Source organism: Ceratotherium simum, chromosome 3 (assembly GCF_057802395.1).
Source record: "Ceratotherium simum simum isolate JZ-2026a chromosome 3, ASM5780239v1, whole genome shotgun sequence".
Classification (NCBI taxonomy): domain Eukaryota; kingdom Metazoa; phylum Chordata; class Mammalia; order Perissodactyla; family Rhinocerotidae; genus Ceratotherium; species Ceratotherium simum.
Window position 1 is genome coordinate 51,707,739 of NC_141902.1, and position 24,049 is coordinate 51,731,787.

Consider the following 24,049-nt stretch of genomic DNA (forward strand, 5'->3'; position numbering starts at 1 on the left):
TGCACTCACTGACCCAAAAGAGTCAAAACACTGGCTGCCATTCTAGAAAACCTTACTTCTATCTCCAAATTAACAGAAATTGAGGTTTAGTTATTTTGTCTTCTTCCTACTCCGTTTGGGGCTTCTTCAGGCCAAGTTCAGAACTTGCACTAAGGCAGTGGCTGTGCGACAGAAGCTCCCTGGGCCGTCTCTGTAAAATGAAGGCACTGGCTTGATCCATTTCCAAGAACTCGTCCTGCTGTGCAATTCGGTGGCCGCGAATGGGATTCAGGTGGGAGGAGGTGATGGTAGACGTGGGGGGTTGAGTGAGCGGAGTGTTTGGGAACCTGAAGCCCACACTGCTTTGAGTGATCTGAGGGAGGTTTTGCTCCTTCTGCATTCCAGTCAGCAACGAATCTGACCAAGCGCACCTACTCCAAGAGCGGACCCAGGCGGCCAGGTCTCCCTTCTCCATGCACGCATATTCCATGCCGAGCGCATTCCATGCCGAGTGCTGAGCAGCCTCCAGGGGCTGGAACCTCCGGTCCCGGCCGAGCGCGGCGTCCGGCGTGGCTTGCTCGAAAACGGCAGCCTTCAGGTCTCTGCAGCCTCGGGCTGGGTGGCCTGGGCAGCGGGGCCAGATGCGCCCGCAGCTGCGTCTCCGCCGCTCCGCTTCGGGGCCCGAGGCAGGAGCCGGACGAGCCGGAGGAGGCGCCACCGTGCCCGCCGCCCGGACCCCGGGGGCCCGGACAAGGCGTCCTCGGCGGGCGGCCCGGCCCTGCTTCGCGGGGTGCTTGCGCGCGTCTCCCGCCCCTCCTCGCCCGCCCCAACTCCGGCCCGCCTCACCCCACCGTAGGCTTTGTCCACCGGCCGCGCTGCGGCCCCTCCCCGTTCCCGCCGGCTCCTCCCCGCCCCCTCCGCTGGCCCCACTTCCTCGGCGCAGGCGGCGGGAGCGGGCCGGGGACGAAGGGGTTAACCCGGGGCTCTTCCCGGCGCGGAGGGATCCGGAGCCGAGCCGAGCGCGGTGCTGAGGCCGCCCCAGCGAAAAAAATGTCCGCCTGAGGAGACCCACAACTTCTATTCGGGGGGACCGCCAGCCCGCCCCGGGAGGAAGGGGCGGCCAGGCCCGAGAGCCGCCTCTCCCGCCCGGATCCGAGAGCTCGCGCGGGGCAAAGTGAGCCGAGCCGCCGGGCGGTGCAAGGGGAAGCCCGAGCCCGCTCTCCCGGCCAAAGTGAACTTTAATCGGGGTGGTTGGATGCGGAGACGGGGCGGCAGGTAATTGCGGGCAGGCGAGCGGGAGGGGGACGCCGTGGCCGGGCTGGGGGCTGCGGGGCGCCGCCGCGCCCCTGCCGGGGCAGAGGCGCCCCCGGCCCGCGCCCCAACTCCGCGCCCCTTTGTACAGAGGCGAGCCCGGGTCCCCTCCAAGTTGGGGAGCGGAGTGGGGGCGGAGGCGAGAGTCGCGGGCGGCCAGGCCCGCGGGCGGCGCGCTCGGCCTGCGCGCCACGCTCGGCGCTCGGCTCGGGCTCCGGGTGAGCGCGGGAGAGCGGGCTGCTTCGGCCGCCGAGCTAGGCTCATTGTTCGGCAGGTCCGGGGCCGGCCGTCCGCGGGCACGGCAGCGAAGTGGGAGGAGGCCGAGCCCGGGGAGGAGGACGCCGGGCGCGAGCGAGACTAGTTGTCGGTGTTTCTGTTTTCTTTTTCAAAACGCCCCTCGGACGCGCGGAGGGTGCTTTCCGACCCTCCGGGCCCGCCGCGGACGTCCGGGCGGTGGCGGCCGCAGACGCGGCCCTGCGAGCGGCGCGTTCCCTGCAACTTGTCAGTTCTATTGTTGCCGAGCCAGTGAGTCACTTCGCATCTCCCCTCGCCGCCGCTCCGCTCGCTGGACGCCCAATCGCCCCTCACCCCGCCCCTCGAGACCCCCGCCCCGGCCGGGCCCCGCGCGCACGGCACCAGGCGGCGGCGCGGGGGAGGGGGCCGCGTCGGGCTCGGAAACTTGCGGGAGAGGCGGCGAGTTGCGGGAGCCGCCGCGTCGCTCCCGGGCCGCGCCGAGCAAGGACGCGTGGATTCACGGAGCCGGCGCGGGCGCCGGGCTCTCCTGCCCCCTGCCCGCGCGGCGGTGGGAACGAGGGGAGTGTTAGAAGTCAGCCCGGCTCTCTTCCTCTCTCCCGACCCCCCTCTCCATCTCCTCCCACACTTGGGGCCTCGGTGGTCTCTTGCTGAGCCTGTTTCCTCTGCCTTAGGACCTGCTAGAAGTGGCCGAAGATGAATCCCCAGCAGCAGCGCATGGCCGCTATAGGGACCGACAAGGAGCTGAGCGACCTGCTGGACTTCAGTGCGGTATGAGAGCTTTCCGCGGCATCTTGGGGGTTCTGCTGAGGTTTACAGAAAAAGAAAGGGGTGGGGGGAAGCGACGTGGAGACTAGGTAGCGTGAACTCCATCTGCTTTGAGCAGTAGTTCTCAGGGCTGGAGTCCAGCTCCCCCAAGTTGGACACCTGAACTTTGATGTAATGTCTAGACTTGCGGATTTAAAACTTTAGTGCCAGAGGGGTCATTTGATTTAACCAGTTAAAAGGAGAACAATGTAATCATGAGTTTGGTTGAGTCACCCTCTGACCCTGATGATTATGAGGGATTTTGAACTTTATATGAAAAAAGAAAATTATTTTTTCTTCAACACTTCTAAGCATTTCCCTTTCCAAGATGTGATCCAGTTTATGGTACCTGAAAGATGTCAGTTACAAGAAAGCCAGTCAGTTCTAGCCAGGCTAGAATTTCCAGCCTTTTGGGCTGAGCTCTTTTAAGATACATAAATACTTAGGTGTGTGTAGATATATATGTATATATGAAGAGTATGTATGTGTATATATATTTTTAAAATTTTTAACATGGCAAATAATTGAGTGGCTTAAAAATACCAGCTGAAACCAAAGCACCCACTGCCCTTATTTCTAATGGGTTGAATTCCTTTATTAACTGCTGTTGGGAGACAGGACCAATACCTACTTTATAAAACTGTGTTATAAGGGATCCTTACTGTATGTAGTAGTTTCACTGGATATGATTCTGACTGTGTTTATTAAATTGTAATGTAAATGTAATGAGATTTCAGTTAGTTCTGAAGTGAAGATCATAGAGAAAAGTTTACCATTTAAACTTAATGATGTTAGAATCTCTCATGTATGTGACTGGGTTTTCAGAACAGAACATAACCAGTATTTCCAAGTAGTTTTAGGAAATCCAGTATCATTCAATGTATCTGCCCTTCTGGGTCTGAATGTATATCTCCAATTTTATTTTAACTTCCCTCTGAAATATAATAACTAACTGATGACTCCAGGTGAACTTTTGTTTGCAAGGAGTCTAGAAGAATTTCAGGATTAACAGATACATTTGGGTTATTTTGCAGATGTTTTCCCCACCTGTTAATAGTGGGAAAACCAGACCAACGACACTGGGAAGCAGTCAGTTCAGTGGATCAGGTAAGATGGTGTCTAAAATCAGAAATTCATATTTTGGTGTTGTGATACATTTTAGTAGAAAAATATAAAGTATCTTAATATCTTTCTTCATACTATTCTTTAGTGTCCCGTTAAAATTATAAACAAAAACATGCCCCAAATGAGGGCTGTTGCCCTAATGATCTGTTGACATTTCTATAAGAATTTCAATATGGATTTAAAATTGTTCTCTATTCTATGAATTTTTAAATTGAAAATTGCCTTGTTTGAGTACAAGGGATTATATCACGTCCCTATATTTAGAAAAGTACCAGAAGAAAATGCTCTGTGGTCCATGTGTGGTCTTTTTTTAAAAATGTGTATTTAAATATGTGTATTTCTAAATTTTGCTAAAATTTCTGCCCATTAGCATTATTAAACCCTTGGATTCTAAAGAACTGGTAAAAGAATATTATTTAATATATACATATGAAAAGTAGAATTGAGTCAAGCAATAATTAGTAAGACATTTATTTTTAAAGATGGACGTTCTCTTGGAAGTCTGGAGCAGATTATTAATTTTGTGGACAGTTATTTAAAATGTTAATGGAATAAATGTTACAAATAAATGGATAGTTGGGTTTATTTTCAAATGACACCTATTAGATGACTGAATTCTGTCCTATAATCAGGTTATATTAGGATAATGTTTAGAGTAAGTTAAATTAGATTCCTATTCCTACATTAGTGCTGACATCTTTAAATTTACTTTCTGTAAATTTATAACTACTCTGCTCCATTGTTAACATATATATATATTTCTTAAATATATATTTTTTGTTTTCCTAACTTAGTAAACTCATGATTTTAAAAAATAAACATTCCAGAAGCAAGGACCATTCTAGAGTACAAAGCTATAATTTTCTGTTTAACTTAAATTTACTCCTTAGGGTTCGCAGATGACAATAAATAACTAAAGCCACGACAGCATCATCTTAAGAAAACCAGCTGTCAAATCTCTGGGCTAAAACTCAGTAATTCCTCTTTGACCAGTGCTTCTTATTTCTCCTAGTAAAATGATAGTTGATTTCTTGAGATATTGTAAGAGCAAATAATCAGAAAAGATGGTTAATTTCATAACCAGTTTAACACTTTATACCACTTTACGTTTAAAAAATGTTTCTATTTAAAAATCATACACTAATTTAATTTACTGAAATACATTTTTAATGATAAAATTGCAGCTTATGGGGAAAATATAGCATGCTGTTTAACATCTCAAATAAGTAAAGTGAAAGCATTTTGGATTTTAAGTATCCTAAAGGGTAATATTGTCCTTAATCAAAAGGATGTCATAAAATGTCAGCCAAACCCCAACTCTTTTCCCACCTCCTATTTATTGGTAATCATTTGAAAATTGTCACTTTTTTAGGGGAGAGGGAAGAAAATTACTAGTTAATATAGAAGAAGGCTATATTCCCTTTCTTTACTACTATTTTTGATTACATCTCAATTTTTGCAACTAATAATTCATTCTCGGGAACTTGCAAATTTTCTTTGTCTAATACATAGTAGATGCTTAGCATATTTCATTAGGTGAGTAGTGATATTGCTGTTTCAGCCTGTTAGTTCCAGCTTGAATTGTGGAAAATATATTTACCTGACATTCATTGATATCAAGGACATGAACTTCAGAAACTTGCTATTAGAAATACTTTCTGATTTTAGAATAAGGGCAGTTATGTTTTTTCACATTTTAAAATTAAGAAGGTATAATTCATGTAGTCTGTGAAATTAGAAAGTGTGTGTGAACTTGGTGTGTATTACAGGCATGGCGTTGGAGCAGTTGTGAGTCCTTCTTTCTGTACCTTGCTTTATACAAAGGAAAAAACTATTTTTCCGCATGGTAGAAGTGATCATAGTATTTGATTCTTTGGAGTAGGAAATTTTTAGTTTTAAAACTGCTTTATGGGGCCGGCCCTGTGGCTTGGTGGTTAAGTGCGCGTGCTGCAATGCTGGTGACCCGGGTTCGGATCCCGGGTGCGCATCGAGGCACCACTTCTCCGTCCATCCTGAGGCCGAGTCCCACATGCAGCAACTAGAAGGATGTGCAGCTATGACATACAGCTATCTACTGGGGCTTTGGGGGGAAAAAATAAAATAAATAAAATCTTAAAAAAAAAAAAAAAAACTGATTTATTATTTATCCATTGAAATGTTGAACTTAAACAACTGTATTCAATGGACATAGTAATATTTTTGTGTGGTTTGTTTTAAATTCCAGAAAAAAATTATAATTTAAAAAGAGCTGTGACTTTTAATAATTAGTGAGTGGATTTACATTTTGAGGAAGGGAAAGTGGCCTCAATGATATTTTATATCAAAGTGTACTGGTAGATACAGTTTTCCTGTATCTTAACCATTTCTAATCTTCATGGAAATGTCTGAAAGAAATTGATATACAATATTATTTTATTCATATGCTTTATTGATATTTGAATAATCCGTCCTGATTTCGAAGGGTATGTAATATGTCCTAAAGCCTGTTTATTTGCAGCATATGAGGAGCTAAAGATCTGACTCTTCTGAAGAGCTGACTTAAAGATTAGAGTTTTCTTGTCTTTGGAGTAACATTTGTAACATCCCAAGCCTTTTGCCTCATGAAAACTAGAATTGTTCAATATAATTTTCTTTCTTGATTATTTGTCCTTTTGGAGGATGACTTAATTTCACAGTGGGATTTTTTTGAAATAATATGTAGCATTTTTAGAATTTTTTTTACCTGAAAGCATAGGATATATGCCATAGTACATGGTGTTATTTTTTTCTTGTATTTCTAAAGCAAAACAGATAACTCGTATGATAGCTGACACTTCATCAAAAGTCACTGGAAAAGATGAATGTGTATTTATTGTTATTATTTATCTTGAGGAGTCTGTTATAATGCCATTTCTTTATCAAGTTGTTAATTTTCTTTGCATTATGATAAGACTGAATTTGTCTGCTTGGTATTATAGAGTCTGTGAGATGTTCTTACAGTGACCTTGAGAGAGGTGTTTCTGTGTGTAGGAGTTAAAGGTGTGGCACTGTGTTAGGGCAGCGTATACGAGGAAAGCTTGTTGAAAGGATTGACAAAGTGGAAATAGTCAGGTGTTTAAATCTGCTGTCCCCTCCAACTTCAGGATTTGAGTGTATAGAACTTAAACTGCAATATCAAGTTTAATTTTTAGTAGTTTAAATGTTTACATGATATCTGAAAAATTTCCTTTGTTAGTTTTTGAATCCAAATAATAAGAGATGTTGGAAGACAGTGGGGTATATTTATTTTGTAAACCATCTGTAAATATTGAGTCTGTCTGTCTATGATATTTCTATCTAGAAAGTTATTTTAACTGCCAAGTAAGGCTTTCTTTGCCTTATTGAAATCAGACTTGTGTAACACTATAGATTTCTTCTTGCCCAAGATTTTTGGAAATAATTGTAAGAACTATTTTCTAGCTCTTAATTTTTGAAAGTACAGTTTTTCATTCTTCAGTTACAGATTAATTTTGGGCGGGAGAAATTTTTCATATGTACATATAGGCTTTTTGAAAATATTGATATAGGGCCAGAAAAATGAATTCTCATTAAATTGCTCTTCAGTAATTTTTTTTATTAAACTTTTTGTTTTGAGATAATTGTGGATTCATATGCAGTTGTGAGAAACAATATAGAGATCCCATGTACACATTGCCACGTTTCCCACAATGGCAACATCTTGCAAAAACTGTAGTACGATATCACAGCTAGATTATTGACAGTGATAGAGTCAAGACACAAAAACAGTTCTATCACCACAAGGATTCCTGGTGTTTCCCTTTTATAACTGCATCTACTTCTCAAGTAATTAAAAAAGAAATCCATAGTAAGATTAGTAAATACCTACTCACCCTATTAAACATGGCGTAAGCTTTTCAAATTGCTGTAGCATTATTTGAATTTATCAAGAAAGAGAAAACCAAAATTTTACTGGTGCGTTTTTTGACTGAACTGTAGTATATGTAGGAATGGTAATTTTAAATAGAGGGGAAACTAGATTTGGCCTTCTCACTTAAGTTATTTTAAGGTTGTGAGTAGGATTTGGTTCATATTGTGTACCTATCAGCGTTGAAATTTATAATGTCTATAGTGTTGTAGTAAAACACACTTGTTCAAATTTAGTGCAGTTATTTGAGTAACTGAACCATGTTAGACATTTGCTTCCAGCAAGCCGTAGTGATGAATGAGAGTAACTGGAGTCAACAGGCATGTGAGGAAAAATACTATATTTTAGGATAAATACGGTCTGCTGTTAAGTGGCTTATTTAAGGTAAAAAGTAGTAAAAGACTTAAAGAAAATCTGTATATGAAAATACAAACTTAGACACCAAAAAATAAGAGACAAGCTTATAACTGTGAGTATTGTATGCTTTTCAGAATAGTTCCTGTAGTGTTCCTATAAGTAGTTATGGTTTATAATGAACTTGAAAAACAATTTGATTAGATCACAATATTTTAGAGACTTGTTTCTTATTTACAATGAGGCATACCTATAATTAATAATTATTTTTATCTGTTTCCATTAACATTTTAAATACAAATTCAACTTTCTGTCTTTTAGGCTATCTTTTGGTATATCTTTTTCTTTGAATTTTTAAATAATTCTCTTGGAATAGGAAGATAGAGATGAAGGTACTCAAATCTTAAATATAAACACAGTTGTTTTCTTTTTTTTTAAAGATTTTATTTATTTTTATTTTTCCCCCCAAAGCCCCAGTGGATAGTTGTGTGTCGTAGCTGCACATCCTTCTAGTTGCTGTATGTGGGACTCGGCCTCAGGATGAACGGAGAAGTGGTGCCTCGATGCGCACCCGGGATCCGAACCCGGGCCACCAGCATCGCAGCGCGCGCACTTAACCACCAAGCCACAGGGCCGGCCCTAAACACAGTTGTTTTCACATTTTAGATTTAATGGGGCCATTTAGAATAATCTCCTCCCCCCCCCAACCCCAGTGCATAGTTGTGTATCCTAGTTGTACTTCTTTCTAAATCTTCTATATGGGATGATGCCTCAGCATGTCTGGATGAACAGTGTGTAAGTCTGCGCCCAGGACCTGAACTGGCGAACTCTGGGCCGCCGAAGCAGAGAGTGCGAACTTAACCACTACGCCACTGGGTCGGCCTCTAGAATAACCTCTTATTAAAGCCAGATGGTCTTGTCTTTTCTTGAACAGTTATCATGCCTGGTGTGTTGCTGCCTATTTAGTGTTGTCAAAGTCTTGGATAACTCTTGCCATAAGAGAGTAAAGTAGTACTATTAGAAAGGATCTCCTGGAAAAAAAAAAAAAGGCTATTTCTGGACAGTGTGTGGGATACCTTTTGTAAAAAATCGTTTAATAGGACTGCTTTTGGGTATCACGTGATTATATTTTTTTGGATGAGAATGTTGAAATTACAAATCTAAATGCTTTTGCGTTTTGGAAATAAAATAAGACAAACATTTAAATATATCAGTTCAAAAGACTAATGAATGACTTTATGCTTTGTTAAATAGTTGAGCCATATTTATCTCAGATTTATCAGTTAATCATATTTATTTAGTACCTACTTTGTGCAGCTTGCTATTCCAGTAGCTTTTGGGAAGATGAGAAATGGAGAGGGACATAGACCAAAAAAAGTGGAGGCATTTCATTATCTACATAGGAAGATAAAATGTAAAATTGTGAGGTAGATAATCTTCTGTAACATAAAAAATGTCAACAACTGCACATTAATGTAGTTTAAATTGAGTTCATAAAAATAACAATGTGCTGAGGAGTCAGGGAACTGGCTTAAGAAAAACTCAGAGATGTTGAATTTAGACTTGACTTTTGAAGGAGATATGGAAAATGAATTAGGGAAGAGAAGAACTGGCCTCCCAGATGTGGAATAGCTTGAAAAGAGACCCGGAAATGGGAATTTGTCTTGCTGCAAGGGCCTATACAGTTCAGGGACAGAGAAGCTGTTTTTTATTGATCACCACTCCTGCACTCCTGGCGGAGCTAATATTTATATACTGTTATCTGGAGCCAGACTGCATGGGTTCAAATCCAATCATTGCCACTTACTAACTGGCTTTTCCAGGGTAAATGACTTAACTTCTCTGTGCTCCTGTGTCTTAATCCGTAAAATAAGACTAATAGTAATAGCTATCCTTGTAGAGTTGTTATGAATGTTAACTGAGTTAATACAGGTGAAGCTCCACCTGGCACACGGTGAGCTGTGGTGGAGTAAATTGTTAGCAGTGAGGCCGTAGAGTAAGGAAAGCATTCATTTATTCAGGAGGCCATTGTGCTAATAATCTAAGGATGAGCTGGTGAAGGCTTGGACTTGGAGTTAGTATAGAAAGTAGGAAGGAGAAATACCAGAAGAAAAGGATTGACAGAATTCCAAGGATTGGATTTCTGTGGGTAAGAGAAATGACTTAAGGTTGCAGTTCTGGCATAATTGGAGGACATTAGTGCTGGGAGATGCTGAGTTGTTTTGAGCATTTTAAATTTCACCTGACCTGGGACTCTTCTGGCTAATTTGGGGATTTATGAGAGAAGAGTACTGGGAGATGAGTTAAAGGTGTTAGTGACAAGAAAAACAACAAAAAACAATTCTTTTCTGCCTATAAAATTAATATGTAGTCATCATTGAAAAGAAATTGGAGAATAGAAGAAGCAACAAGCAACAAAAAAATCCCCATTATTTCACTATCCAGAGAAAATTATGTTTTGATTTATTTCCTTTTAGTCTTTTTTCCTGTTAGTCCTATGTTTGCAAAGTTGAGAGCTTAGTGATGGTTTCATTTTATGTTCTGATTTTTTATTTCACTTAATATTATGAGCATTTTCTTATGTTCTTAAAGATTCTTTATAAACTTGGTTTAAAATTGTTGTATGGTATTACATGGGTGGTTACAGCATAACTTGTCAAATCAGCTCTCCTACTGCTTGACATTTAGGGTTTTGTTTGTTAATTTGCTTTTTGTTATTTTTTTTTTTTTTTTTGTGAGGAGGACCAGCCCTGAGCTAACATCCAATGCCAAGCCTCCTCTTTTTCGCTGAGGAAGACTGGCCCTGGGCTAACATCCATGCCCATCTTCCTCTACTTTATATGGGACGCCGCCACAGCATGGCTTAACAAGCGGTGCGTCGGTGCGCACCCGGGATCCGAACCGGCGAACCCCGGGCTGCCGCAGCGGAACGTGCGCACTTAACCGCTTGCGCCACCGGGCTGGCCCCTGCTTTTTGTTATTATAAAAATGTGATAGTGAACACCTTTTTGTACATACATACATTTTTATCCACACTTCGATTTCCTTTGATAGGAGATGTGGATTTTGTTTTTTGTGCCTATAAGTTAGAATTAAAGCCAAGTGAGTGAATGAATACCCTTAGGGAAAGAAACTCAGAGGGAGATAAATTATCAGGCCAAGGATTGACATTAATGGTGGAGTTAGACATATTAAAATTAGTGATTTTAGTTGATTATTTAATGTAAAATACAAATTTTTATTAGTATTTGAATGGAGTGTAAGGTGACATTTGGTGCAGATTTGTATTGTATTTAAATGGGTTGTACAGTGACTGGTGGGAATTCCTGTTATTCTTTGACCTGTGCTTATTGAAATAGAGTAGAAGCTAATTGGAGTCTATCAGTGAGAGAGCCCTTGAATTCTTGACTTTTTATAAAAGAGGCAGTTTAGTGTAGTGGGAAGAATTGGGCTCAGGAGCCAGACAACTGGATTGGAACCAGTACTTTGCGACTTATTAGCTGAGTGGCCCTAGGCAAGTCATTTAAATGGTCTGAGCATAGTTTTCTCCTTTGTGAAAAGTGAATAATAATATCTACTTTCAGAATCCTTGTGAGGATCAAATAAGATTTTCTATATATATTGCCTGCCACACAGCAGGTTCAAAAATGGTGCCATTATTATTGTGGCACCCTCTTAAGTAATAGTAATGATAATAATTATTAGTAATATTATAACTAGTATTATAGCCAGTGTTTATTGAACTATTATTATATGCTAGGCACTATGCTAAGCAATTTATGGGCATTATCTCATTTTACGTTGGATAAAATGAGATGTTTTGTGGTGCTGGTGGTGGGGTGGGAAAATGCCCCAAGGGCAACTAATCAAAGTTGCTTTTTAGTGCCATAAAATGATATATATTGTTAAAAGTCTAAGAAGAAGTCAGGCAGAAGAGTAGTTTTGAAAGGTCGTCAGGTACCTAAGAACCTTACCATTTTTTTTTTGGAGTTGATTTCTTCTTAATACTGTTGTTTTGTAGACTAGATATTGTATAGTGCAGGTGGTGAACAGAAATGTGGACACGTTTTGAAAACCCTCTTCCATGCTTATTAGGCATTGCCACTTGGATGTAGTATTTTCTCCATATTCTCTCTCTAGCTACTTGAAATTCTTTCTGAATTGAGTTGTAGTCTAAATAAATAAATAAATAAATAAATAAAATAAAAATTATGTGACCTGAGAGGATAGAGTAGCTGGGAGACAGGTTGGAGAGAGTGTTAAGAGTGTCTAGGGTAGAGCTTCTCCACTTTTTTTCTTAATGGCAGAGGAGAAGGAACATAAACTCCCTTGGTAGAGTGAAGCAACACATTACAAGTGAGCTGAAGAAATCTTGTCTTAAAAAGTCATGTGCATTTCGCTTTCTGCTCCCTAGCACAAACACTATTTGTTGTAATATAAATATATTTTAGTTAATCGTTGAGTAATGATTCCTAAACTGAAGTTCTAGGAAGATGCGTCGGGTTTAGTTTAAGGCATCGTCGTCTTCCTGTTTTGCTTTGTACCTTTGGGGTTAGGGGCCAGGGTGGAGTGGGATGCAGGCCTATGCTATCCTTTCCTGAGGGAGGAGCCCAGCTCTAGAGCATAGTCTTCAGCTGTCTCTGTCTATTCTTGGATCTTTTCTTGCTCCCGCAGAAGTCTCTGGAAAAGTATCATTACGTTGGGGGAAAATGGTTTTGGTAGAGAGAAGATTGTTATTCCATAAACTGAAGCACAAAGAGATTTGTTACTAATGTAACTGTCGTTTGAACCTCTGTTTTCTGTTTCCAGCCAGATCATCCTGTAATTTCTTAACATACCCGTGACTTGAGAAGAAAACATATATTTTTATAGAGAGAGCTTTGGTTTTTTGTTCCATGTTTAAAATGTGCTCTCATGTGTTCCAGGTTAAAAATGTGCTCTCATAAAGACCATGGTGAGTCATCCAAGCTACTGTAAGCTGACTGGGGACTTAAAGATGACATTTAAAGATCACACAGAAATGAAAACAGATTAGGGATTGGTTACTAATTTTTATTGCGTTGGGTAGTGACTCAGGGATGAAACCTTCCAAATAAAATAATAAAACAATTTGAGATAAGGTGCAGGACAGAAAATATTAGCTTTTTTTTTTAAAATAACCATACTTTACCATGTTTTTGGTTATTGAAAATAGAGAAGGTTGGCCCAAGATGTCATTTTGTGGCATCTGTTTTAGGTGTTAGGAAAGTGCCTGAATTTGAACTGAGAGTTCTCTGAATTTGAAAGATTATTCCAGTTACCCAAAGAAGGTCTCTCTGGAGGCAGCCTCCCTCAAAAGTTGTTGGTTTATTTTCTTCTGGTGGTTTTGCTAGTAAGCTATTGTGAGGCTTTAAAATGAGCAGGATCAACTCATGATTACTATTCCACCACTTCATTGGTGGTTAATGTAGAGAACACAGGTTGAACTTAATATGATCACACAACTCCAAACAGTGAGCCCATGGGCTGCTGCTCTCAGCAGGAGTTGTGAGTGGTGGGGGGGCACCACAGGGATCCCTGCTAGGAGGGAACTGCAGTCATCCAGCTTCTCAGTCCTCGAGGCATATGTTTTGAGGTTGTTGGGGATAAGTAAAAGGTTTAGTGTGCCACTAGAGAGGAAAAAATGCTAGACTCACTTTGAACTTATGGCGGAAGCATGATTTGGCCACAAGTTAGTTTAGAGAATCGAGTTTGTATAGGCATTCATAGACCAGGGATGAAAATCTTTGAGTTATCCTGAGTTAGCAGATCCTCTTAGGTTTTTTGCTATTTGGAAGCCCTACTATATCTGGCTGACTTTGTCATCTAGTCAGAGACCCATTGCCTGTCTGCTTGGCATTGACCTGCTAAGGTTTTGGAAAATGTTTTTCAGTATTTGTCCCAGTTTGGAATAAAGTTAAAAGGGAAAGTTGTTTCATGTTGAATCTCTTAGTGGGAACTTACAGCTTGAATTGATTATGCCTTTTCAACTAGGCAAGTAATTAGAGCCATTTCAAGACTATACTAAATATTCTAAATGTCTCTTACCTAAGCATCAGCTAGTTCTTTTTAGTCTAGGTGATAGCATAGTTTGTATTAGATGTTGAGACCACTTTTTACCTGCCAAAGGTCCACAATCCCTTATCTGCAATTTTGAAATGCAAAAAGGTCTGAATCAAAATTTTTCCTTTAAATTCAGCATAAACTATTTTAGTGGCAAAATCTGATCTTACCTGAAGGGAGGCCATTGACATTCTCTATTTTCCTAGTTACTATATGGTTACCAGCGACTGGGGGTGATTTGTGACATGGTATATACACTTATATTTCTTTTCTAAAATCTGAAAAACTGAATTCTAAAACCCACCTGGCCCCATGGATTTCCAAAAAGATATTTTAGACCTCTGTCTTTGTGTGTGTGTGTGCGTGTGTGTGTATGTGTGTAGATCAGTTTCCCAGATATTGTTTTCAACTCAAAATAAGAATTTCCTTTTTGGACTGAAAGTCTAGACTAGAGACTTTATTATTTTATTTTGTATTTTTTATTTATTTATTTTTTGAGGAAGATTGGCCCTGTGCTAACATCTGTTGCCAATCTTCCTCTTTTTCTTTTTTTCTCCCCAAAGCCCCAGTACACAGTTGTGTATCATAGCTGTAGAGTTGTAGCTCTTCTATATGGGATGCTGCCTCAGCATGGCTTAATGAACGGTGAGTAGGTCTGTGCCTGGGATCTGAACTGGTGAACCCTGGGCCACTGAAGTGGAATATGGGAACTTACCTGCTATGCCACTGGGCTGGCCCCTGTTATTTTAAATATAGAAAAAAATTTGTGGTAGACTTGTTAACGTAAAGGAAATTCTTCTTGGAATATAGGCTTTACAGGCTGAGCTTTGTGCTTTGAGTAGTTTGCCCAATACATTGATTTAGGCAATCAGTTTCTATTGTGAGGAGGGATAAGCTTTTTTATCTTTTGGGCCAAGGAGTGTACTGAATTTCCATGGTCAGTTTGCATGGAAATTTTCAGGGTGCTAACAGAAGGTGTATATATATATATATACACACACACACATATATATATATATAAAACCAAATGAAAATAATTATCTGTCTATAAAACTAGCATTATATGATCACTTCCAAAAGGAAACCTCAACCCTGATCATACCCAATTTTAACTGTTGCCTGAGAGCAAGCAGAGAAGAGAATCCTACCAAGTCATCTTCATGTGGAAAAGGAGGAGCTAAGTTTCGTAGAGGGCAGAGAACAAAACTGGTAATTTTATTCTCTCCTTTTATATCCATTAAAAGTTTTCATAGATTGGTAGCATGATGTTTATTCCTGCAATAAACTCATTAAAGACATCTTCCTTAAAAATAAATTGTGATTCTAATGAGTGTATGAAATTTTCCCTAGGAGCCTGTCATTGGCTCAGTCCCACTATTGTTTAATATAAACTGAAAGTAGCAATGAAGTGAGTGTGTAATAAAACTAAGCTGTTGTGTATTTGTTTTGAGAGGCAGGCCAGTTGGCCATTCTGACTTTGCTGGTTGCCTTGCAAACTTGCTCCCTGTAGTATTCCCAGTGTTACTGTCTCAAGAACCATGATACAATGTTGAATAATTAAATCTACTTAAAGTTTATGGGGATTTGAGATGCTCTGCTCTAGGAACACAGAACAGGCCATATAGCCAGGGTCTCTCTTGCCGTCATATTTATATAACCTCTCTTGTCAGGCTTAAGAGTAGTGCCACCGTGAGCAGACTCTGAGTTTGACTCTGGAAGCTTGCTGAACAAGATATACATATAGCAGTAGGACTTTGCCCAGTGAATGATTGGGGGAAGGGGAAGAGTCTTATTGTTTACAAAAAAATCAATAGTGATAAAAGTACTTCATAAATATTTAATCATACACTTTACTTCATGAGTCTTGTAGGAAGTTGATAACTGTTCATTTTACAGAGGAAATAGAGAAATCAACAGTGATATACATTTGCCTGTGGTTTCTTATTGCCCCTCAGAAGTAGCAAACTGATCAGTTGTAGTTGCACCTGCACTGATACCAATCTACACGAGGGCACAGTTTGTCTTGAGGAGGAATTTAATATCTTTAGAAATCTTTAACATTTGTTGTTGTAACAGGAGGCTTAAATGTTGTGTTGATATTCTCCAAAAGAAAGTGCTTCAAGATTATTTTTATTAAAAAGAAAACAATAATCAAAATAAAATAAAACTTTTTTTTAGTATTAGAAGATATTAGATGTAAACAGCTACAACCTGAAATGTCTTTAGGAGAATGTAGTTCTTTTTCTGTGTATTCTTATTGTTCAGCTGTCATCAGACTTTGTGCCTTGGGAAGAAGATGAAATTTCATAGTTGTAAGATATTGGAATATTCACAGCTATTATTTAGTTGAGGCCATAGGAAAGAATGATTGCTTCATAGTGTGGAAAATTCTTTATTTTCACTTCCCCCTTTTCAAAGATTTTGTGTTTATTTAGTTACAAAGACAAGTAAAACCAGATGAAAATTGTTATTCCAAGGGTAGTTTAAAAATGTTATTAAACATATAGAAGATATTTTAATGGATGTTGTTAAAATTTAATTTCGACAACAGAGCTTTCAGTGCATTTAAGTAAAAAGACTTACGCTGACTTTTATAGCATTGAGAGGGTGCCGATTAGTCCATTTTGTATTTTCATTTATTTTAAAGTAGACTGGAGTTGAATTTTGTTGAAGAGCATGGGTAGGTATTTGAGAGAGTGCCTACTAATGGACTATTGTTTTTTATTGGTCTATGTAGAATGGTTTGTTTACTTTAAGGTGGTGGAGAATGGATAGAAACACATTGTGGTATATTGGAAAGAGGAGGGGTTTGAAGTCACAGAGTTTTGGTTCAGTGTTGGCTTTATCATTTACTAGATTTGTGATCCAGTGGCAGTATGTTAACTTCTCTGAGTCTGTTTATCTTACGTCTAAAATGAAGGGAATAAAAATACTGCCTTAAGGAGTTGTGATAGTGATCAAGTAATTTTTAAGGAAATTCTTTCTAAAATGTGGAAGTTTGTGGTTCTGTGTGAATATTAGTTGTCTTGTTATGTTAGGTGGCATAGCAACTCTTGAACGGATTCCAAGCTTACAAGTATATATGGAGAGAGTGACTATTTATGCAAAACTCATACATTTCTCACAATCAGTTATTGAAGATTAAATCAGGCAATTGAGAGGGACGATAGCCTAAGGAACCCTTTATAGTAGGTAACCCTCAAAATCTCAGAATTCTTCAGATGAGTCCTTTCTCTTTTCGGTTAGTTGGCGGAAGTTAAAGCAGTGAAGTAAAAGAAATTTAAAGTAAAAGAATCACACATATTCTTTATTAGAACTCTGTTAATTGTATCCCAAACCATAGAGCCCCAGAATTTGTACCCTTGAGTCCTTTATTCTCAGCTTAGTTGTTTTAAATGCTTGTTGAGGATCTGTTTTAGTGACAAGGTTAACCCTAGGCTTAAGTAGGTGTGACAGCTGAATAGTTCTTAGGAATAGTCTGCTTTTGCTTTGTTTGATGAGCAGTAATCTGAACAAAATTTTAGCGTCAGCAAGAATTAACCTTTTAAAGATTTAAAAGTACAGAATCTAGTGTCCTGGGTATACTCCTGAGTGAGGACAAGAGGGTGTAAAGATTGGGAAGCTTGGGCAATGCAAGTGGAGTTCTAATCTGCTGTATGCCTGTGCTTGAAGCAAGAAGGGCTGACTTAGTCTTATCCATAAATGACAAGGTGTCAGGGCTTGGGGCTATCTACTGTTGTTACTGTTTCCCGGTTCTTTGTGATTAGGGAAGATGAGGGCTTCCCCAGGTCCTAAAACTGCCCCTATCTTTTTATTGTGGTGGTCTGGGTATATAAAACACGTGGCTCACCTTTTATTGGGAAATATTGGAATTTTCCCTGACTTTTTGCATGTATGTGTTTATGGAATTATATTGTTTAGAACTTTCAGTTTATTTTAAAGAAGGAAATCAGCAAATCCAAACTTCATGGAACCCAGAGCCAGTAGGGCTATTGGGGTGGCTTTGATGGAGGCCTGTGGACTTGTGGGCTCCACAGGAGCTATTTGCTGATTGTTCTTCAGGGTAAGACAGTGACCGGGTTTGGATGAGAAGGGTATAGGATGATTTGACAGTTACTTGACTGGAGTCAAGAAAGTTCCAGGGCCTCTGTCTCTGCATTTCCCATTGTAATAATTCCTAATGCTTTCTTGAAAGATCTGTATTAAATTGCAATGATGTGAGAGTAGATGGTAGGTAAAAGAGCAAAACTAAGGATGTTGGGAATGCATAGTGAGGGTTCCTGAGTATAACTTCTAAGAATCCTGGGGCAGGTGAAGTAGCTTATTTTTCTTTTGTAGGTAATTGATAGCTTCTGCATCAATTAAGACATTATAGTAGTCTTAACTTGGGCTCCTTGCTTCCAGTTGCTCTCTTTTCCAGTCTATCTTAGTCTGTTCAGGCTGCCATAACAAAGCCACAGACTGGGTGGCTTAAAAAACAGCAATTTAGTTTCTAGCAGTTCTGGAGGCAGGTACCAGTCTGAGATCAGGGTACCAGCATGGTTGGGTTCTTGTGTCAGCTTTCCTGGCTTGCATATGGCTGTCTTCTTTAGCCTTTCCTCAGTGTATGCACAAGAGGGGGAGGGAGAGAGAAAACTTGCTGATGTCTTTTTTTTTATAAGGGCACTAATGTCCTCACAGGGTCCCCACCCTCATGACCTCATGTAACCCTGATTACCTTCCAAAGGCCTCACCTCCAAATACTCGCTTCAATAGATGAATTTTGGGGGGACACAAACATTTAGTCCATGACACAATCCTTCTTATATTTTTAAAACATCTTCTTCCTGTGATTTGTCGCAGAGTCTACAATTGTTCCCTGTTGGCCAGCAAAACAACCAAAAGTCTTACCTTGGCATTGAAGTTCTTTAATAATCTGATAGGAATTTACCTGAGCCAGTTTTACACTCACTGCTTCCCAGTCTGAATTGTGTAGTTCAGCCACGCTGGTCTTCTTACCTGACCTTCTGCCTTGAGTTATTCTTTTATCTCAAACTGGAATACCTTCTTGCCATTCTTGTGCCATTCGAATCCCCTTTCCTTTATGAAAACTTTACAGCCATTTGAAGTCATAATTTTGTAAAAATGTGGCTTCCAGGTATTTTAAGACTCTTGGGTAAAGGAAAGTACTCGTTCTTTTTTGCTCCTGAAGGCAAAGCTAAGACTGCTATGGCAGTTATGGCCAGTAGGTTTTGAGTCCAACTAGTTATTATAGCTGGGCAGCCTCATGAGTCTAACCCTGAAGCCTGCTTCTGTTGACTATTGAACAAAGGATTTCTGTTTGTAGGAGTTGGCATCCCTGACCTCTGAGTTCTTTTGAACCCTAAAATTATTTAGAATACTCTCCTATTTTAAAAAATTATGTGTATGTTAGCCAGGTTATAAGCTCCCTGAAAGTGAAGATAGTGTTTTGCACTTGTATTTCTGCAAAAGACCCTGCTTTGAGGTCAGTAAACACCTGGTGATTGACTGTTTTTAGATTTGGGGATGTATGATAGGTTGGTGAAAAAGAAAGATTAAATTCCCTAAATTAAATTTCCTATATTGCGTTTTTCTTTCCTAACGTCAGCTGCATGGTGAGGCTTTAAGGAAGCGCTGAACTTGTGTGGATTAGCTGACTGGAGACCTGAGGTGTTCTTTTATTAGAATGTTCCACCTGTTCTCTTCTGAAAAGATCTTAGCCCATCCAGGACCCCACATTTTAAACATCAAGGATGAGCAGGAAGTGGCCAGGTGGTAAAGCCATTGAGGTTATATGTGAATACAGCTGCCTGTAGTGAACCACAGCCAGCCTGGCTCTGAAAAGCAAAGAGAGAAGTGATACTTTCACAGTATTTTCTTTTCACAGGGTGTGTGTCACTTTTGTTGTTTAGTAATGTCAAGTTGTGAGGAGAAAGGCTGGTCTGATTCTGGGATTGACTGGGTAGAGGAGCTCTGTTGTATGAAGACCATAGGAATCATTTTACCACAGTCTGGAAACCAGTAGATGGCCAAAACTTTGGAAGTGATACTTTTCCTAAAACAACCCTGATTTTTGCCAATTGGGTTGAGCCGCGAAAGAGAAATTATATCATCTAGCATTGTAGTAGATGTGGGAAAACATCCTTAAGAGCAGAAAAAGATGATCTTATTTAATGGAGCTGAGTCCATTCACCTACTTAATTTGCGATAGAAAGTTGAGCCACCACCTTTTACTTAATGCCTCTAAATCGTCTTCAGTTTGAGATTTTTGGGCCAAAGCTGTCAACTGTAGAAAATATGTTGTCCTCATATTTTGAAGTTAGGTTGCAGATCTAGACATGATATCTTTGGCAATTGTATCTTTTATCTTTTTTTTTAAACTAGGAATTAAGTTCACCACTCTGATGTAATTTGGAGCTAAAATGTACTCTTGTATGTGGAATTTGGAAAAATCTTATTTTGAGGGAAACATTGATTGAAGGTTAAGGAGTTTTTGTCAGGAGAGATGTAGGGCTGTATCAAGCTAGAGATGTATGATAAAGATGATAAAAATTCTCATCTCAGTAATCTAACTCAGAACAAAAAATTCTCCATTGTAAGCTTTTCACTGACTTAAGGCCGCTTTATCTGAGATATTGGCTGCTAGAATACTCTTTTTTATGTCTCAGTTCTCATATAGATTATCTCTGAAATGTGTAGAATATATTTTCTTGTGTAGTCTGATAGACTGTTTTTTTTATTTTAAACGGTAACTTTCATTGCTTTTAAAACCTGCAGATTTCTGAGATGCCACCTTTACAGACTTAACATTGATTTTTAGTTCTCTGAAAATGCCCATTTGCTCTCTGTGAAAGGAGCAGGTTTGCATTTATTCAGTGAATCTAAGATGAGATAATTGGTATTTTTATGATTTGAATGAAGGCTTTGTATTTTTGAATTTCGTGAAACAAAGCTGTGTTTGTAAACACATTTCAAAAATATAAATGACACTTTTTGGTGAAGATGTTCACTGAATAGCAAGAAAGTTCAGAAAAAAGGAGCTTTTGTTAACATTTAATAATAATCTAACTGTTTTCATTGACTATCTCATTGATGTTTAAAGAGTACCTGATTTTTAGAACTTTTTGTATTGAAAATAATCCTTAGACTTGGTTGTGGTGGGAAAATATTTTCTTGGTATCCAATACTCCTATACCAGTTTAGAGTTTTCAACTCTTGTCTTGGTTTAGAAGAATGTATTGTAAACAATGTATTTCAATGTAAAAATAGTCTTAGGAAACTTGAGGAAAGCATTTGTTTAGTGCTCTGGTGTGACATGAACAAGTTGTGGTATTGGGTCAATAATATAGAAATATTTTGGTATGGCTCAACTGGTTTGGGTGTAAATAAATGTTGTAAAAATGTTTAGGCAAAATCCAAAGTGAGTGTTCAGATTTTGTAAAATAAAGTTGATTTTGTATTCCCCTCCAAATCCTTCTTCTTTTAAGGACTTTTGTTGGCTTTTTAATGAAGTTGTGTGTTCAGGTATGGAAGTATTAATTCCAGAGGGAGTGTATTATGTGACACGAGAAGAAAATGTTAAATTTTAAATTAATTTTGAAAGCCTATTTGTAAGTGATTGAAAATGTTTTTATTAACTACTTTTGAAAAATTATGAAAATAGAAGCCAAAGCTAAAAAAAATTTAAATAGTATTGAAAGGCATATCGTGAAAAACAAAAGTTCTTCTAGTTATTTCTTCCTATTCCCCGTTCCCACTCCCTTGGCAGAGATTTACACTTCAGTTTCTTCACAGAGTTTTTCATGCATATGCAAATGATGCATAGCTCTTATGTTTTACACAGTAGGGAACAATAGTTCTGCACCTTAACCTTTTCACTGAACAAGAGGCAGAGGATGGGAGATTGCTACATAAAGGGCATTCTTGAGTCCACGTCGATTTTTAGGATATTTGATTTCCTAAAATATAAGTAATGATTTGACCTGTTGTAGAAGGTGACATAATTGTACAATACATATGACTTAATGAAGCTAAAATCCCAAAAAGTGTTAGCATCTGTTGGCAGTCTTCAGATTTTAGTTTTACCAACTTAAATTGTTCTCTCCTTTAGAAAAATGAGTTTTATTGTAATAGAAAGCATTCAATAAGATATTAGTTCCTTACGTATAGGCCCTGTGCACAAGATACACTTTTACATGAATTACTTAACATAATCGTCAAAATAACTCTTTGAGGCAGATTCGGTTTTACTCTCGTTTTTGCAGATGAGGAACCAGGCTTCAGGTGGTTGAATAACACAGCTACTAAGTGGCAGAATCAGGTTTCAAAGCTGATCCGTACAGTTATGCAGCAATAGCTAGTTATTCAGATTGTTTAAAAAGAAACTAGTTTCATGGACAGTTATGTAATATCCTATTATCAAATATCACAAGTATTTAATATCAAAATTTTGTGAAGTTATCCTTGTTATAATGTGTTTGATGGAGGGATTGGCTATTCCCTGATCCCAAACCCAGCGATGTATTATCATCACCTGGGGAGCTTTTAACAAATACCTATTCCTGGATCCCCACCCCCAGATATTCTGATTGCATGGATCTGGAGTAGAGCCTAGGAATCTGAATTTTTAACAAGCTGCTACTTAATTCTTAAGCAACCAACCTGGCTCTAGTTTAGAGCCAGTAAAGTGTGTCTTTATTTCAAATTCATGAATATGAGGTTTTAGTTCTCCACTTGTTTTCTCTCTGAAGATAATGACCTATTACTTTGTAAAAACAAATATGTAAAACTTGAAAGTCCATTTAATGGTGTGTTCAAAACAAAACAAACTTCATCTTGTTGAGCTTTATTATATTGTGCTATAAGTGTTTATTTTTTTCATAGGGACCCGCTATAACAGAAGATGAGTTAAACTGAAGACTGTCTTGTCTCTTGCAGAGACAAACACTGTGGAAAGATTTTGTAAATACATCTCTAAAATGCATAGACTGGAAAACAAAATTAAGTGATCAAGCCTCAAAAAGGCTCTAGAAAAGGGTTGTCAGTTTCATTTTCAGTTGAGAGCAAGATAATACTTATCCAAAGAAATAATTGTCGATTAGATCTCTTGCCTTGTAATTGCTTTAAATGTTGAGCCTAGATTACCTTGCTTCTAAGACAAGAGAATTGAAAAATAAATCACTTGGTGGCTTTTATTTTCTATATATTTTTCTGCATTTTGGTAAGCCTGGATATAAGAAGTGAAAAATTGTCGTGCTTCCTTTAGAAATCCTGCTTGCTGGAAGCCAGAGAAAAAAGACTGGCAGTATTTCTGGCATTGTTAATTTTTAGTGCACAAAGTATTTTCTTACAATATTGTCTGTTTTGTGAGCCTTCCTACCATGGGACAGTGAAGTTAGCCAATAATAGTAAATTAAACAAATACTATTTACTGAGTTATACTAACTGCAAAATAATGTGGGAAATAGAGAGATGAATATGATAAAGTCTGTGTAAAAAGTGGTAAATAGAGTTGTTCAGAGGAAAGGGTTAATTCTTTCCTTTGGTATATTAAGGGAGACTGTGGAGGAGATGGAATTTGAGGGAAAGATTGTTTTAGTGCATGGAGATGGGAGAAAAGACTTTTTAGAAGGAGGACATGGCATAAGCAATATGTCAAGTAGAAAATGAGTGTTGTGTTCTAAGAATAGTGAACGGTTTAATCTGGTATACGTTTGCACGTCTGGCTGTTCTAGATTCTTTGCATTTCCATATAAATTCTCATCAGCTTGTCATAGGTTATAAACAAAGCCTACTGGGATTTTGTTTGAAATGTAGTTGATTCTACGTACTTCAATTTGGGGAATGTTGACATCTTAACAGTACTTGAGTCTTCCGATATATGAACATTGTGTTTGTTTAGATCAGTATTTTGCAGTTTCAGTGTAGAGGTCTTGTACATATTTTATTAAATTTATCCATAAGTGTTTCATCTTCTTTAGTTCTATTAATTAATTCTTTAATTCTATTCAGTGTAGAGGTCTTGTACCTATTTTATTAAATTTATCCATAAGTGTTTCATGTTCTGTAATTCTCTTATGATTAAAAAAATTTTTTATAACAGTTTATTGCTGGTATATAGAAATACAGTTGATTTTTATATGTTGGCTTTGTGTCCTGTGACCTTGCTAAATTAAATTCATTTATTAGATGAATAACTTTTTTTTTATGGATGCCTTAGGATTTGCGGTGTATACA

General features: G+C 38.9%; 1 protein-coding gene across 12 annotated transcripts in view; it reads left to right on the plus strand.

Moving 5' to 3' along the window:
* Positions 1 to 966: 966 nt before the first annotated feature.
* Positions 967 to 24,049, plus strand: part of TCF12 (transcription factor 12) — a 373,333-nt gene continuing 350,250 nt past the window's right edge. For 5 of the 12 annotated variants that reach the window (XM_087427651.1, XM_087427653.1, XM_087427664.1 and 2 more), the window contains exons 1-3: positions 968 to 1,254; positions 2,217 to 2,313; positions 3,384 to 3,456. In XM_087427651.1, the coding sequence (XP_087283777.1) occupies positions 2,239 to 2,313; positions 3,384 to 3,456 (148 nt within the window). In that variant the 5' untranslated portion in view covers positions 968 to 1,254; positions 2,217 to 2,238. Of the gene's footprint in view, positions 1,255 to 2,216; positions 2,314 to 3,383; positions 3,457 to 24,049 lie in introns of all 12 variants that reach the window. The other 7 variants (XM_087427672.1, XM_087427677.1, XM_014780752.2 and 4 more) reach the window with 4 other exon arrangements.